The sequence below is a fragment of the Antechinus flavipes genome, chromosome 3 (assembly GCF_016432865.1).
Source record: "Antechinus flavipes isolate AdamAnt ecotype Samford, QLD, Australia chromosome 3, AdamAnt_v2, whole genome shotgun sequence".
NCBI classification, from domain to species: Eukaryota; Metazoa; Chordata; class Mammalia; order Dasyuromorphia; family Dasyuridae; genus Antechinus; species Antechinus flavipes.
Genome location: NC_067400.1, coordinates 254,466,558 through 254,482,153, shown reverse-complemented (window position 1 = coordinate 254,482,153; position 15,596 = coordinate 254,466,558). Strand labels below are relative to the sequence as shown.

The following is a 15,596-nucleotide window of genomic DNA, read 5'->3' as shown; positions in this document are numbered from 1 at the left end:
TTTTCATTTTTAACACTAACAATTTGATTTTCCTCTTTCCTTTTTTTAATGAGATTTACTAAGGGTTTGTCTATTTTGTTGGTTTTTTCATAGAACAGACTCTTAGTTTTATTAATCAATAGTTTTTTTACTTTCAATTTTATTGATCTCTCCTTTTATTTTTAGAATTCCAAGTTTAGTGTTTGACTGGGGGTTTTTAATTTGTTCCTTTTCTAGCATTTTTAGTTGCAAGCCCAATTCATTGACCTTCTCTTTCTCTATTTTATGCAAGTAGGCCTTTAGAAATATGAAATTTCCCCTTATTACCACTTTGGCTGCATCCCACACATTTTGGTATGACATCTCATTATTGTCATTTTCTTGGGTGAATTATTATGTCTATGATTTGCTGTTTCACTCAATCATTCTTTAGTATGAGATTATTTAGTTGCCAATTATTTTTTGCTAAGTCCCCTTTAAATCTTAAAATGAGTCTGTGCTTCTTACCCTCTGCCCTCCCTGCCGCCCCCCCCCAAAAAAAAAAAATTTAGAATGACTGTGTCTTCAGCATTCCCCTAATCTACTACCTTGGTTACTAAGTCAATAAAAAATATTAGCTTAGTATGCTTTCTTGTTGAAGAAGTAATTAAAAACCACTCCTCTCTTTTTGTTAGAATTTATTGCTATGTTTTCTTTTGACAGTAAGGCACTGTGCTAAATACAGGGGATTAAAAAAAAAAAGCAAAAATGTTAGGATAAAGCTAAAAGCAATGAGTGTAAATTGCAAAGAGAAAGCTCAGGGCTTGAAGTAAGGATAAAAGTTCCTAAAAATGAGCATTATCCAAGTGGAAAATACTAATTTAGATAGTAATGAAGAGCCCACATTGGAAGTTATTAAGCAGAGGTGAGATAACCACTTATTGGTTATTTATAGAGGAAGTTCTTGGTCAAGTCCCTGCCCTCAAGGAGCTCACAATCTTATAGGGAGGCAACATGCAAACAACCATCTGCAAATAAAACTACATATCAACATAATTACCAAAATTTAAGAGGAATTAGGAAGGTTTTTATAGCTTGTGGGATTTTAGCTGGGACTTAAAAGAAACCAGAGAAGCCAAGAAGCAGAGATGAAGAGGGGGGAAAGCATTCCATTGAGGGAGATAGCCAATTAAAAAATGTTCAGAATCAGGAGATAGAGTGTCTTATTTGAGAAATAGCAAGGAGGCCAGAGTTATTTGATCTAAGAGTTCTTGAAGCAGGGTGGTAAGGTGTAAGAAGACTGGAAAGATAGGGTATAACTAGTTTTGATGGGCCTTGAATGTCAAAGTTCCTAAAGGTAGCACTGAAGTTTATTGGGGAAGGAGGAGGAAGAAGAAGGGATAAGGGATAATGTGATCAAATCTTTGCTTTAGATGAATGCTTTTGATTATTGAGTGGAAGATGGATTAGTGTGGGTAGAGATTGGCAAACAGACCTACCATCAGGCTATTACCATAGTCAAGTATGAGAAGGCTTTACACCAGAGTGGGTTGCAGTATCAGAGAATAAAAAAGATGATATTGCAAAAGTGCAGTTGGCAGCCCTTTACAACAGATGGATATGGGAAGTAAAAATTAGTGAAAAGTCAAGGATGACATTTAGATTGTGAGCCTGGAGGGTTGGCAATATGTTGCTGCCTTTGATAGCAATAGAGAAGTATAGAAGAGAGAAGAGTTTAGGGGAAAAGATAATGAGTTCTGTTTTGGAAACATTGAGTTAAAGATGTCCAACAGGCAGTTGTTGATGTAAGACTGGAGTTAAAGTTGGATAAGTAGATTAGAAAATCATTTGCATGGAATTTGGGAACTGATGGGACTACCAGGTAAAATAGTATATAGAGAAAAGAGAAGATAGTCCAGCACAGAGTCCTGTGGGACATTTACAATTAATAGGCATGACTTGGATGAAGATCCAACAAAGGAAATAGAGAAGAAACAATCACATAGGTAGAAAGAGAACCAAGAAAGACCAGGTTCTTCTTGAGAGAAGAAAATATTGAGAAGACAGTGATCAACAATGTCAGAGATTATAGAGAGGATAAGAAGAAAGATGTTTATATTTTAACATATTTAACATGTTAAATGTTAAATCTACTACCTGCCATCTAGGGGAGGGAGTTGGGGGAAGGAGGGGAAAATTTGGAACATTCAAGATTCAATGTTGAAAAATTACCCATGTATATGTCTTATAAATAAAAAGCTATAATAAATAAATTTCAAAAGAAGAAGAAAGATGTTTGAGAAAAGGCTATTGGATTTTGCAATTAAAGATCATTGTTAGATTTAGAGAAAGCAGTTTCAGTGGAACAACTAAGTCAAAAACTAAATGGTAGAGAGTTAAAATGAGAATAAGAAGAAAGGTAGTGGAGCATCCAGCTAAAGAATTGATAAACTCAATGAGATATTTAAATTTTCTTCTATATTTTCATTGTTTTTATTTTGTTTGACTGATTCTTGATATCTTATTTACTTCCATTTATCCAGTTCTAATGTTTAGTAAATTTTTTGTAGGCTTTTTTTTTTATCTCCTTTTGCATTTGGCCAATTGAACTTTTAAAGGAGTTCTTTGTTCATTGGATTTTTTTTTTCCATTTCACCTATTCAGGTCTTTAAGTTGTTTTCTTTTTCCATTTTACCAATTCTGTTTTTCAAGGAGTGATTTTCTTTTTACATTTTGCCAAATCTTTTTTTTTAAGAAGTGGTTTTCTTCAGGTATATATATTTTTTTCCATTTCACCAAATGTATTTTTTTTTTGTCTGAGACAATTGGGGTTAAGTGACTTACCCAAGTCACACAGCGAGGAAGTGTTAAATGTCTGAGGTCAGATTTAAACTCAGGTCCTCCTGACTTCAGGACAGGTGCTCTATCCACTACACCACCTACCTGCCCCACCAGATGTAATTTTTAAGGAGTTGTTTTCTTCAGACAATTTCGATTTCCTTTTCCAAACTCACTTGCAAAGCATTCATTTCTTTTCCCCATTTTTCTTCTAACTTTTACAGATCCTTTTTAAATTCTTCCAAAAGAGCGTTTTGGGTTGGAACCCAGTTCATATACCCTTTTGAGACTTCATCTGGAGATGTTTTGCTGTTAGTGTCCTTGGGGTTTGAAGTCTGTTCTTCTCTGTCTCTATAAAAGCTACCTATGGTCAGAGCTCTTTTTACTCATTTTTTAAGGTTGAGGTCTGTTCCTAGGGCACAGAGGAGATTGTTCAAAACTTCCTCTACACTATGACCGATGTTTTACACTGCCCTGAGGCTGGAGCTGCTGCCGGTTTGCTCCCTAGGCTGGGTGGACTTGGCCAAGTTTCACCTGTTAATGCTGCAATTCAGGAGCTCACTATTTGCTTTTATAGGTAGTCTCACAGATAGTCTGCTGATCCACTGGCTTCTAAACCAGGACAGAATAGGTAATACTGCTGTATTTTGGCTAAGAGCCTCCCAGTAGATTCCCCAAGAAGGGCCTCCCTGTGTTGAGCTTCTCTCTCCCCACCCCCCAAACTTCATTCAGAGGCTTGATCTAGTATTGATTCTAAGGGAAGCCAGGAATAGCTCAGGCAAAGTCCTATTTACTCTTAGCCATCTTGGTTCCACCCCCACCCCCCAACTGATGAACTCAAAATGAAGATCAAAGCATACTGTTTTCACTTTATTTTTTTTTCCTTTTGATCTATTTCTTCTTTCACAGCTGTGACTAATAAGGAAATGTGTTTTAAAGTGTGTATATATCTATATATATGTGTGTATGTGTGTGTGTGTATACATATATATATGTGTATATATATACACATATATATGTAAATATATACCTATATCAAATTGCTTACCATTTTAGAAGAGGGAAAGGGAAGGAGGGAAAGAGAAAAATTTGGAACTCAAAATCTTATAAAAACGAGTGCTAAAAATTGTCTTCACATGTAATTGGAAAAAAATACTGTTAAAAGTACTGAAAAAGAAAGATAGTAGAATTACCTGTTATAAGTTTTTGAAGAAGTTTAGCTACAAAGGGCAGAAGAGATATGGGATGATAGTTAGCAGAAGTGGATGAATCAGGTGGGTTTTGTGAGGATAGAGGAAATATAAATGTATTTGTAGGCAGTGTGGAAAGAACAGGAATAGGTTGAAGATAGGTGAAAGAACGGAGATAATAGAGGGACCAATCTGTTGAGGGAAACAAGATGGATTGGGATCACTTGAACATGTAGAAGGGTTTGCCATGAATAGGAGTAGCCTCTTCTTTATGTGAGACAGGGATGAAAGGGGCAGAAGTTAGTGGCATAAGTCATTTGGATGCTGCAAGACTAGGAGAAGGGGAGAATAGGATCATATGGTAAATTGCCTCAGTATTAGACAGTGTTCTCAGCTGAGAGGGTAAGGAAAAGTGGAAGCCATGGGAGGCTTGGGAAAGAATGAAAAAAAATATATCCTTTACCCAAACATATCCCTTTATCTCCAAAGATAAATTATCATTGTGGTAGAAAGACGACTTTCCTTTTGCTTTGTAGCCTGATACTGGAAGTGACCAGAATTTTATTAATTTCCCATATTGACCCTATTTATTTTGTTTTATTCATTTGTTGTTTATATTGTTGTTCCTTTTTTTGCTCCAATTTTTCATTCTGTATCACATCAAATGTCTTCATCTATGTGTCTGATTTATTCATATTCAATATTTCTTATGACACAGTAATTTTCCATTATATCCATATGCCATAATTTTTCAACTATTCCCAAATTTTGAGATACATACTTTGCTTTTTCAAGTCATCAGTAAGTATTATTATGCAGCTACCATGTGCCAGTTAGTGTGCTAAATGCAAAAGTAGGCAAAAAAAAAAATCTTGCTTTCAAGGAGCTCACAACCTAAAAGTGAAAACAGCACATCATTATGTATAATCTAGATACATATGGGATAAATTAAAGCCTATTTGGCAGGGAACAGAAACTGATCATGGCTTCTTGAAGAAGGTGGGATTTTAGCAGAGATTTGAAGGAAGCCAGAAAGCAGAAGGTAAGGATGGACAGAATTCTAGGCTTGAATGACAGCCAGTGAAAATGCACAGTTTAAGGAAATAAGAGTGTCACTGAGTCATACAAAACATGGAGAGGGGTAAGAAGACTGGAAAACATAGAAAAGGGCCAGGTTATGAAGAATTTTAGAGGCCAAACAGAAGGTTTTAAATTTGATCCTAGAAGATTAAATACATAATAATACATAAAAATAGGGAACTAGTGGAGTTTATTGAAAGTGAGGTAAGGTGATAGACCTCACTTTATGAAGATCACTTTGAGAACCGAATGTAAGTTTGGACTAGAAGAGGCAAGAAAACCTACCAGCATGCTACTGCAATAGTTCAGATATGAGATGATAAGTACCAGGGTAATACTCATTTTGGAAGAGAGAAGGGGACATATATAAGAAATCTTAAGAAGGAATAGGGGCAGCTAAGTGGCTCAGTGGATGGAGCACCAACCCTGAAGTCAGGAGGACCTGCATTCAAATGTGGTCTCAGACACTTAACACTTCTAGCTGTGTAACTGTGGGCAAGTCACTTAACCCCATTGCCTCAGGGGAAAAGAAGAAGAAGGAATAGTAGAGAGGACTTGGCAATTGATTGGATAGGGGAAAAAAAAGATACTAGGGAATTGAAGATGATACATTGGTTTTGAGCTTGGGTGATTAGGAGGATTCTGATGTCCTTAAATAGTATTAGGAATATTCAGAAGAGGGGAAGTTTTGAGGAGAAAGATAATAAGTTCAGTTTCAACCATGTCAGACTTAAGATGTCTAGGATATAATCCAGTTTGAGATGTCTAATAAGCAATTGAAGATATGAAATGAGGTCAGAGCTGAATAAATATATTTAAGAATTATATACATGGAGACGATAATTGAATTAATGGGAGTTAAAGAGCTCAGCAGGTTAAATAAATAGAAGAAGAGGACCCAAAACAAAACCTTGGGGAATACCCATAATTAATGGAATTGACCTGGTTGAAAATCCATCAAAAGAAACTGAAAAACAGTCAGAAAAGAGACTCTTTCTTGCTTATCTTTTTCCTATTAAAAGGGATATATTGAAGTCTCTAGCTATCAGTTTCACCATCAATTTCTTTCCATAATTTGCTTAACTTTTCCTTCAAGTATTCAGATGCCGTGCAATTCAATGACTATATTAAATATTTATATTAAATCATTTAATGTATAATATACTTTTCCTATTTATATTTTAAAATTATGTCTATTTTTATTGTACCTTGTCTGACATAATGACTGATATTCTCACTTTTAAAAATTCATATGAAGTATAATGGATTTTGCCTTAGCTCATCACTTGAACAAAATGTGAATTCATTGTAAAGATGAGCACATGTACACATGGTTGTGCATCTACACAAACACAGAGCTGAGTATAGAAATAATAGCACTCAATGGGGAAATAGGAGCAAAAGGGAAGAACAATGAAGGAGGATACATTAAAGAAAGGATTAATTCCAAGTTTTTTGCACAAAGAGAATCCAATTTAGTTAAAATTAGAAATGAAGCAGGCAAATAAGTATAAATCTTTGTGGCAAGTTCTCGGATAAAAGTCTCATTTCTAAGATATATAGAGAATGGATTAGCATTTATAAGAATAAGAATCATTCCCCATGTAATAAATGGCCAAAGAATATGCCTTCCAAATACCAATAGAGCAAGTCTGAAAATCAAAGAAGAGATTTAACAAAACTGAAAACTGAAAGAGTGCATCAAATTGATAAAATTAGTGCATGTGAGGCCTAGTGTCAGAAAAACCTGAGTTTAAATAACCAAAATTCATAAGAAGAAATTGAACACATAATAAATAAACCCCAAAAAGGTAAGGTAGAGAAGGGAGTCTGGTGTCAAATGGATCTACAATGAAACCTAATACTCAAAGAAAAACTGATTACAATATTAAGTAGTTTGCAAAAAACAATTTTAAAAAGTGATTACCAAATTATTACTGTGATACAATTATGGTTTTAATATATCATCGTGGGAGAGATGAAACAAAGAATATTATGTCATCTGTAATCATGTGTGTATATATCTTCTATAACAATGAATATTGATTTAAAAGTATTAAATAAAATGTTATCATTTTCATAATACAATGATCAGCTGCATTTATATCAGGAACGTGGGGTTCATTCAACATAAGAAAAATTGCAACTTTAGCAGATCATATTAGAAAACTTTAAAGATCAAATTAAATTAATTGAAACAATGACTTTATTTTTTAATTTTGATAGTATTTTATTTTTTCAATTAATGTAAAAATAGTTTTCAGCCTTCATTTTTATGAGATTTTGCATTCCAATTTTTTTCTCCCTCCCTTATCTCCCTCCTCCCCAAGACAGTAAGCAATCTGATATAGATTATACATATACAATCATTTTAAATGTATCTCCGTATTAATCATGTTGTGGAAGAAAAATCAGAACAAAAGGAAAAACCATGAGAAAAAAAGTAAACAAAAAAAGGTGAAAATAGTATGCTTCAGTCTCCATAGTGCTCTCTCTGGATGCTGATGGCATTTTCCATCCTAAATCTATTGGAAATAGTTTTGATCTATTGAAAGGCTATTAGATAAGCCTTATCTTTCCAGGGAGTATTCAAATTATCTAATACCTGCCCTTTTAATTTCCATTAACCCATGTTGCTCCAAGGATGGCATCAATGTATTGGTGGGAGATTCTAATGCTACATTTTCTCCAGACCTTTCAAAATTCACAAAGTGAAACTCAAGGAAAGTTTCCATAGTACAAACCTAACAGGTTGACCCCCTCTTCCATGTGGGGAACAAAAATTCTAGCATTTTGCTACAAAAACAGAAAAGGTCCGTATTTAAGAGGATTGCTCACTGGAAACCTCTTGATCCTTTACTAGGTGTAATAAGTATCAGTGCTATCAACTCTTATAGTTGAGCAGCTAACTAAGAATGTCTCAGTAGGTGAGTCATATAGGACTGGAAGCCAGCCCACATCAATCTCTTTGTTCAACTACAATACTAAAAAGTTTTGTTCTGTTTTTGAGGATAAAGGGAGGCACCTATTAAATTTGTTACAAATGAAATTTCACTGGGTGATAATGGATGTATATTAGAAAATTCCTGGGATAGAGGACAAAAGGCAGCAATAAGATAGATGATAAATAGAAGGACAGAGAGATAAATTATGTGTATGACTCACATTTTTCTGTATCTAGAATGCCACTTAATAAATTTATTTTACTTGAATTCTATCTTTTTTTTCAGGTAAACAACAAAAAACCTGGATTATAGTCATTTGCTTTTTAATTATTATTGGACTGATCTTCATATCTTTTTGTTTAAAAGTTCTACTAAAATTGGTAAAATATGTGTTCTATCCATCTTGCAAACCTCCTTCAAATATGTATGAGGTATGTGATACCTGTTTTCTCTTGTTTTGAAGGGCTGTGGAATGTACAGAATTCTAACCCCTCAAGAAAAATTGTTAAAAACTGCGTAATGTTAAAATTCATAGAATATCTAAGATGTATTGCAAAAAATCTCATAGGCCGTTTTGAACATTTCTTCTAAGTTTCAGTAAACATATAAATGATATAATACGTATAATTAAATCAAAATCATAAAGAATAGCAGAATTTGCTACCAAAGACCATATTCCTCTGATAAACTGAAGTTTGTGGCATTTGCTGTTTAAAGTTTTTAAAACATGTTGAGGAAATGAAATAACAGGAAATGCTCTGAGATAATAAAAGGGCTGGCAAATATTTAAGTTTCTGTCATTAATATAAAATATACTATCTATGGGAATGTATAGTTATACAACAGGTGCCCTTTCCTCTTACTTTATTTAAGAAGTAGATTTTTGGAGGCCATCTTCCTTCTTCCATATGCTAAATCTTCTCTGCTCCTCTTAATCTTTGCATCTGTCTCAGAGTATGAAGAGGTTCTTGTCATTCCCATGGCTAATGCCTACAAATGTAACCTCAATTCCATCACTTCTGTAATAAGCCTTGCCTGACTCTGGCCATCCTGATGATTTAATTTTTAAATTGAACCAAAATCAATTACTCATAGGACATCTGGAAGTTAACTAAAGGGGTCTATTTAGCCATAGCCAAGGGAAAATATCCATAGCAGAAAAGGATCAAACAAGAATAAAATATGTATTTTTCATTTGGGGATAGTTTCCCTGCCCTTGTGTTGCCTATGATAACTTGAAGTTAGAAACCTATAGAAGGAACTAAGTGGCTACTCATGCCCTGACTTTTATATTTAGATGCCAGGAAGCACTCTTTTTTATCTATACTGATTTTATATTAATGAAGTGAACCCTTAGGTTTTTTCACCCAATTAATTCTCAACACCTTTTAGGGAAAGACTACATTGTTCCACATGGAGCACAATCATCGTTTTTTTCTTGGTCCTCAACTTTTTTTTCCCCTTTCTTCAACATTCTATACTGTCAACCCCCCTCTTCCACGTAACCTTTTCTCCTTTACTGGCTCCCATGACATTTTTATCTCTTAGTTCTTCCCTACCCTAGTGCATCTTCCTATACTTATGTCCCCCAGATCTTTTTCTCTGTCTGTAATTTTTCCTTTGTCATTTCATCTGTTCATAAATATTCTGTCCTCTGAATTCATTTTCCAGGTGTCTCTTGTATATCTCTATCTGGATTTTCTTCTGCCACCTCAAACTTCACATATCCAAAATTGAAATCCTATTCTTTTCCCTTAGCCCTACTCTTCCTAATTTTTGATAGCACCACATCCATTTACCCAGACTTTTCTGTCTCTCTTCTCCCACATTAAATCAGTTGCCAAGTCCTGACATCTTTTTCCTCTACTTATGCTGCCACCAGCTTAGTTCAGGTTTTTAATTATCACTCACCTCAATTATTATAGTATGAGTCTCACAAATCTCTCTGCCAAAATTTTCTTACTTTTCTATCCATCCTTCATATAGTTAGCAAAATGATTTGAATATATAATGTCACTGCTCAGAAACCTTTACTGACTCCCTGTTTGTTTCAGGAGTAAAATACAAACACCTTAACCAGTTTTTAAAGCCCCTAACATTTTGGCATTAGCAGTCCTTTCTTCATTAATAATTCAACAAACCTGATACTCGTTTCCCATTGACATCTTTCCCCAAATCTTGGATACTCTCCTTCCTCATCTGTGCTTTATAGAAACATAAAGATGGTTCTTAAGAAGAAAAGTTCTTCCTTCAAAGTTCAACTGAGATGACATGTTTTGTTTTGTTTTGTTTTGTTTTTATATGTAACTTTTTATTGACAGAACCCATGCCAGGGTAATTTTTTTACAACATTATCCCTTGCACTCGCTTCTGTTCCGATTTTTCCTTTCCCTCCCTCCACCCCCTCCCCCAGATGGCAAGCAGTCCTATATATGTTAAATATGTTGCAGTATATCCTAGATACAATATATGTTTGCAGAACCGAACAGTTCTCTTGTTGCATAGGGAGAATTGGATTCAGAAGGTATAAATAACCCGGGAAGAAAAACAAAAATGCAAATAGTTTACATTCATTTCCCAGTGTTCTTTCTTTGGGTGTAGCTGCTTCTGTCCATCATTTATCAATTGAAACGGAGTTAGGTCTCTTTGTCAAAGAAATCCACTTCCATCAGAATACATCCTCATACAGTATCATGGTTGAAGTGTATAATGATCTCCTGGTTCTGCTCATTTCACTTAGCATCAGTTCATGTAAGTCTCTGCAAGCCTCTCTGTATTCATCCTGCTGGTCATTTCTTACATTATAATAATATTCCATAACATTCATATACCACAATTTTCCCAGCCATTCTCCAATTGATGGGCATCCATTCAATTTCCAGTTTCTAGCCACTACAAACAGGGCTGCCACAAACATTTTGGCACATATAGGTCCCTTTCCCTTCTTTAGTATTTCTTTGGGATATAAGCCCAGTAGAAACACTGCTGGATCAAAGGGTATGCACAATTTGATAATTTTTTGGGCATAATTCCAGATTGCTCTCCGGTATGGTTGGATTTGTTCACAACTCCACCAACGATGCATCAGTGTCCCAGTTTTCCCACATCCCCTCCAACGTTCATCATTATTTTTTCCTGTCATCTTAGCCAATCTGACAGGTGTGTAGTGGTATCTCAGAGTTGTCTTAATTTGCATTTCTCTGATCAATAGTGATTTGGAACTCTCTTTCATATGAGTGGTAATAATTTCAATTTCATCATCTGAAAATTGGATGACTTTTCTGTGAAGACTTCTTTAAATTCTGGCTTTTTCCTCCTCAAATTTCCCAGAGCAATTTGGATTTATACTTTGCCCCTGTCATAATCTGCTTTAGATTATACTTATTGAATCATTTCAGTCATGGCCAACTTTTCATGATCCCATTTGGAGTTTTCTTGGTAGAGATACTAGAGTGCTTTGCCATTTCCTTCTCCAGCTTTCAAGGAACCAAGGTACACAGGATTAAATGACTTGCACAGGGTCACAAAGCTAGTAAGTGCCTGAGTCTAAATTTAACGTAATTCAAATTCCAGGCCTAGTATTCTTTCCACCCTGCCACCTAGCTGCCCACATATTATATTTATTTATCTATCTATAAATCATGCTCTTCCATCAATAGAATACAAGTTTTTTCAAGGTATATTACATCATTTTCCCCAGAAACTATCTGACAGTAATGAATTGAGTATTGAGAATTGAGAATCTGATCTATTCAGAATCAGATAGATTGTTGTTCTTAGATTGGGAGTGTGGGAAGTTCCTGAGGCAGACTCCAAAGCGAAAGATTTAGGATTACTGATTTATTGTTAGAATAGAAGCCTCCCTCTAAAATCAGGGGAACTCAAAATCATTGCTATGTTACATCAATAAAAGGTGGTATTTAAAATCATTTTTTCTAGAAATGGCAGAAGTCCTTTAGGAAGGCATAGAGAGCAAAAATGGAATGCTGATTTCAGGAAACAGTTAGAGAGAGTCCTTTTCATTATGCTTTCATTATCCTGTACATAAGAAGTGGTGTAATCCAGATTATTTAAGCTTTCTAGTCTCCATTTCTTTTATTTAAAACTTCTACAGTTTGTGGATTTATATGCCTGGGGGGAAAATGAGTAGTAGGAATAGTTTGATAACTATATTAGCTTAATAATTTTAAAGTAATTTTTTTTTTTTGGTCTTCATTAGGCATTGTTTGATCAGCCATCGAAAAGTCTTCTTACCACTTCAGAAGAGCATACAGAAAGCTGTATAATTGAAAAAATAAATATTATTGAATTAGAAGAAACAAATAAAAATGGAAAAAATGATGACATTTGCAGCAATCAAGACAATCATGATTCAGGAAACTGTTCCAATGAGGATGAAATAGTAATAAAATAACTGAAGAAACTCTATACAACAGGAAACTATGCAGCAATAAACACTCTAATGTATCATCTTGTCGTCGTTCAGATTGGGAGCCTAAGTCCAATGTCTTTCTAAATAATTCTGATTTCAGAAGAGAAATGTAAAATCCTTTAAAAAAAAAAAAAAAAACTTTCCTCTTTTCTGCTATTACAAAGGGAGTCTTCTGGGAAAACTACTAAGAAAAAACTAACAACCTCATTCTAACCAGCCTGCCATCCATCTTCTATGTCATTGGGAGCCAACTAAACATTTTGCTTTGTTTTAAACCAGCCTTAAATACCAGAAAAGAAAGTCATATGAACCACACCCACCTGTTGCTGGAACTTTCTAGTTGAATTACCCTTGACTTTGTGGTTAGAATTTGGCTCCCTTTAAACAAACTTAAACATCCATTCTTTCTCTTTATAATAAGAATCATAGATTTCTGAGCCAGAAGAAACCTCAAAAAATCACCTGACCCAACCCCTTAACATTTTTTTCATTTTACTATAAGAGAACTGAGGTCTTAGAATGTTGGATGACTACATAGAATTCCCAATCCCTCTATTTTTGTCCACCTGCATTTTTGATTTCCTTCACAGGCTAGTTGTATACTATTTCAAAGTCTAACTCTTTTTGAACAGCAAAATAACTGTTTGGACATATTTACATATATAGTGTTTAATTTATACTTTAACATATTTAACATGTATTGGTTAACCTGTCATCTGGGGAAGGGGGTGGGGGGAGGGAGGGGAAAAGTTGGAACAAAAGGTTTGGCAATTGTCAATGCTGAAAAATTACCCATGCATATAACTTGTAAATAAAAAGCTATAAGAAAAAAAAAAAAAGAATGTTGGATGACTCACCCCTGGTTAATGTCACATAGGTAATAAGCAGTCCGCTATCTTGATTAATAATTTACTAGAGCTATAACTTTTTGACCAGGAGTTGGATAGTTTATTCAGAAAAATATTTTTCAAATGTTTATTAATGTGTCTATAGAGACACCAATGGTAACTCACATTATGTAATACTTTGAGTTTTGTTCAAATCATAACTCTGTAAACTAGGCAACACAAGTATTATTATCTCAGTTTAGCAAATAAAGAAATTTTCAGATTAAGATTTAGAGCATGAGGTATTAAGGTGTCCTTATACATAATATGAAATACAAAGCAAAATTTAAACCTGGGTCTTCTGACTCTAAATCCAACATTTTTTTTTCTAAAATGCTGTGCCATCTTCATTATCTCATGATGCTGAAGATATAACATAGGAAAAAATAGAATAGGACTGTATCAGATTTAGGACTGGCAAAAACTAGTTTGAGCATCTTGTTGTATAGCTGAAGAAACAATGTCCTACCCCCCCCCAAAAAAAAATTGTGGTTTGTCTTAGGTTTTCAAAGTCATAATTAGTATTGTTATTCAAAGAGTAAAGTTTTCAGATATCTAGAAATTACTTCAGTTAAAGAGAAAAAACTGTTGTTTGGCCATTGTGTGAATTAATGATTTCTTCTTTTTAGTTAGAAGCTGACTTCTCTCTGCTACACCACAATTTTTTAGATCATCTCCTTCTACTCTTCAGCCAGGATAAGGAATGCCAACTGTGAATTAGCCTAAGGAAAATGCAAACCTATTTTTTAAAAAGCATATGCATTCCTAATAAATCATTTCTATACTGTTTGCTCTTTACATTACCTGTGCCATGGATAACAAAAATTTGACTCTTAGGAAGATTCCCCACACATTCTGATGACCTCTAAGAAGTGTTAGGAAACCAGCCTATATTGCATTGACTATGGGCCTGTTTGGTTTTTGTCCAACTGTAGTCTATGTATCATTAAATATCCTCAGATTATGAGCATTCTTAGGCCTCAGCACGAGCCAATTCCTAAGATTTTAGTCATTTTGGATACACAGGAGAACTGATTTTAACTTGAAACTGCTGTGGTATAAATGTATTTTATATATATACTTTTGTATATACTTATTTTATATATACTTATATGTGTATATGTTGTACATATTATTTGCTATAAAATGAAAGATGCTTACAGGCTGAGACTGTTTTTTGTTATTTGTTATTGTTTTCTCTTTGTTTCTATAGTACCTTCCAGATGTGTCTGGCACATAATCAACTTTTAATAAATGCTTTTTTATTGATAATGTTCATATGCTACAAACTACCAGTCCCTCTTCCCCACCCTATCAAAGGAAATGATAAAAAATTTTAAAAATAAAAAAAAATTCATCTGTGTTCCTTCCTGATCTAAGGTCAGGAACTACTTGAATTTATAACTTAGTTTGCTAAAAGATGGCAAAAAACATCTTAGATGGTAAAAGCTATTTTGAGAATATACACCATTATCAGTTGCAAAGAAAATACACATCCATCCCGATGAACTCATCAGAAGTCACCTTTGTTCACTTAGTGTTTTTCTGATACACATTTTGTACATGCTTGTCAGTTGAAGTCAAACTGCTTTTTAGTGTTAAAAAACCAAATTGATTTCAACTTCAGTGAGTTTCCTGGATCCTACATTGCTTAGAGGCTCATAAATACCTGATTTTGGCCTAAAAGAATGGACCAGGGCATTCAATAGCCAGCAGCATAATGGTATTCATACCTCCATGGAAGAGTGGTTATACTTAGCAGTTTTAGCTATATTTGCTCTATTTAGAAAAAAAAAAAGGCACTGTATTATTTTTCCTTCTGGATGAAAGTTTTTATCCCTTAGGGATGTAAAGAAGTGTTACCTTTAGGAGTGAAGAGAGGAGAAAATGTGAATATTAAAATTGGGAAAAACTCTAGGAAATTATTGATCTTAAAAGGATCTTTGATAAAATTTGAGGATCAGGGATTTCAAATTTTAAAATAGTAAAACAGTCATTTCACAGACAAGCCTTCACTAAGCAGGGGCAGGGGAAAGGAACAAGATAATGTGTATAAGGATGGAAATGAAGAGACCTATATTTTTTCTTAAATTTATCCATTATATTCTTTATTGCATGTTTAATCAAAACCATAAATGTAATTAAAATAGAGACTATTGGGACCTGAAAGGGCCCTAAAAGTTATCTAGCTAATCCCCCACTTTTTAGCTACCTTTAATCCACTCAGCCACTTTTACCCATTATTTCTTGATCTGTTCTATGAAAC

The 15,596-nt window shown here is 34.3% G+C and overlaps 1 protein-coding gene across 1 annotated transcript in view; it reads left to right on the top strand.

Annotated features, from left to right (window-relative positions):
* Nucleotides 1-14,606, top strand: part of IFNAR1 (interferon alpha and beta receptor subunit 1) — a 46,140-nt gene extending 31,534 nt beyond the window's left edge. The window contains exons 10-11 of the mRNA XM_051984951.1: nt 8,297-8,442; nt 12,231-14,606. Coding sequence (XP_051840911.1) covers nt 8,297-8,442; nt 12,231-12,425 — 341 coding nt within the window. The 3' untranslated portion in view covers nt 12,426-14,606. The remainder of the gene's footprint in view (nt 1-8,296; nt 8,443-12,230) is intronic.
* Nucleotides 14,607-15,596: the final 990 nt, after the last annotated feature.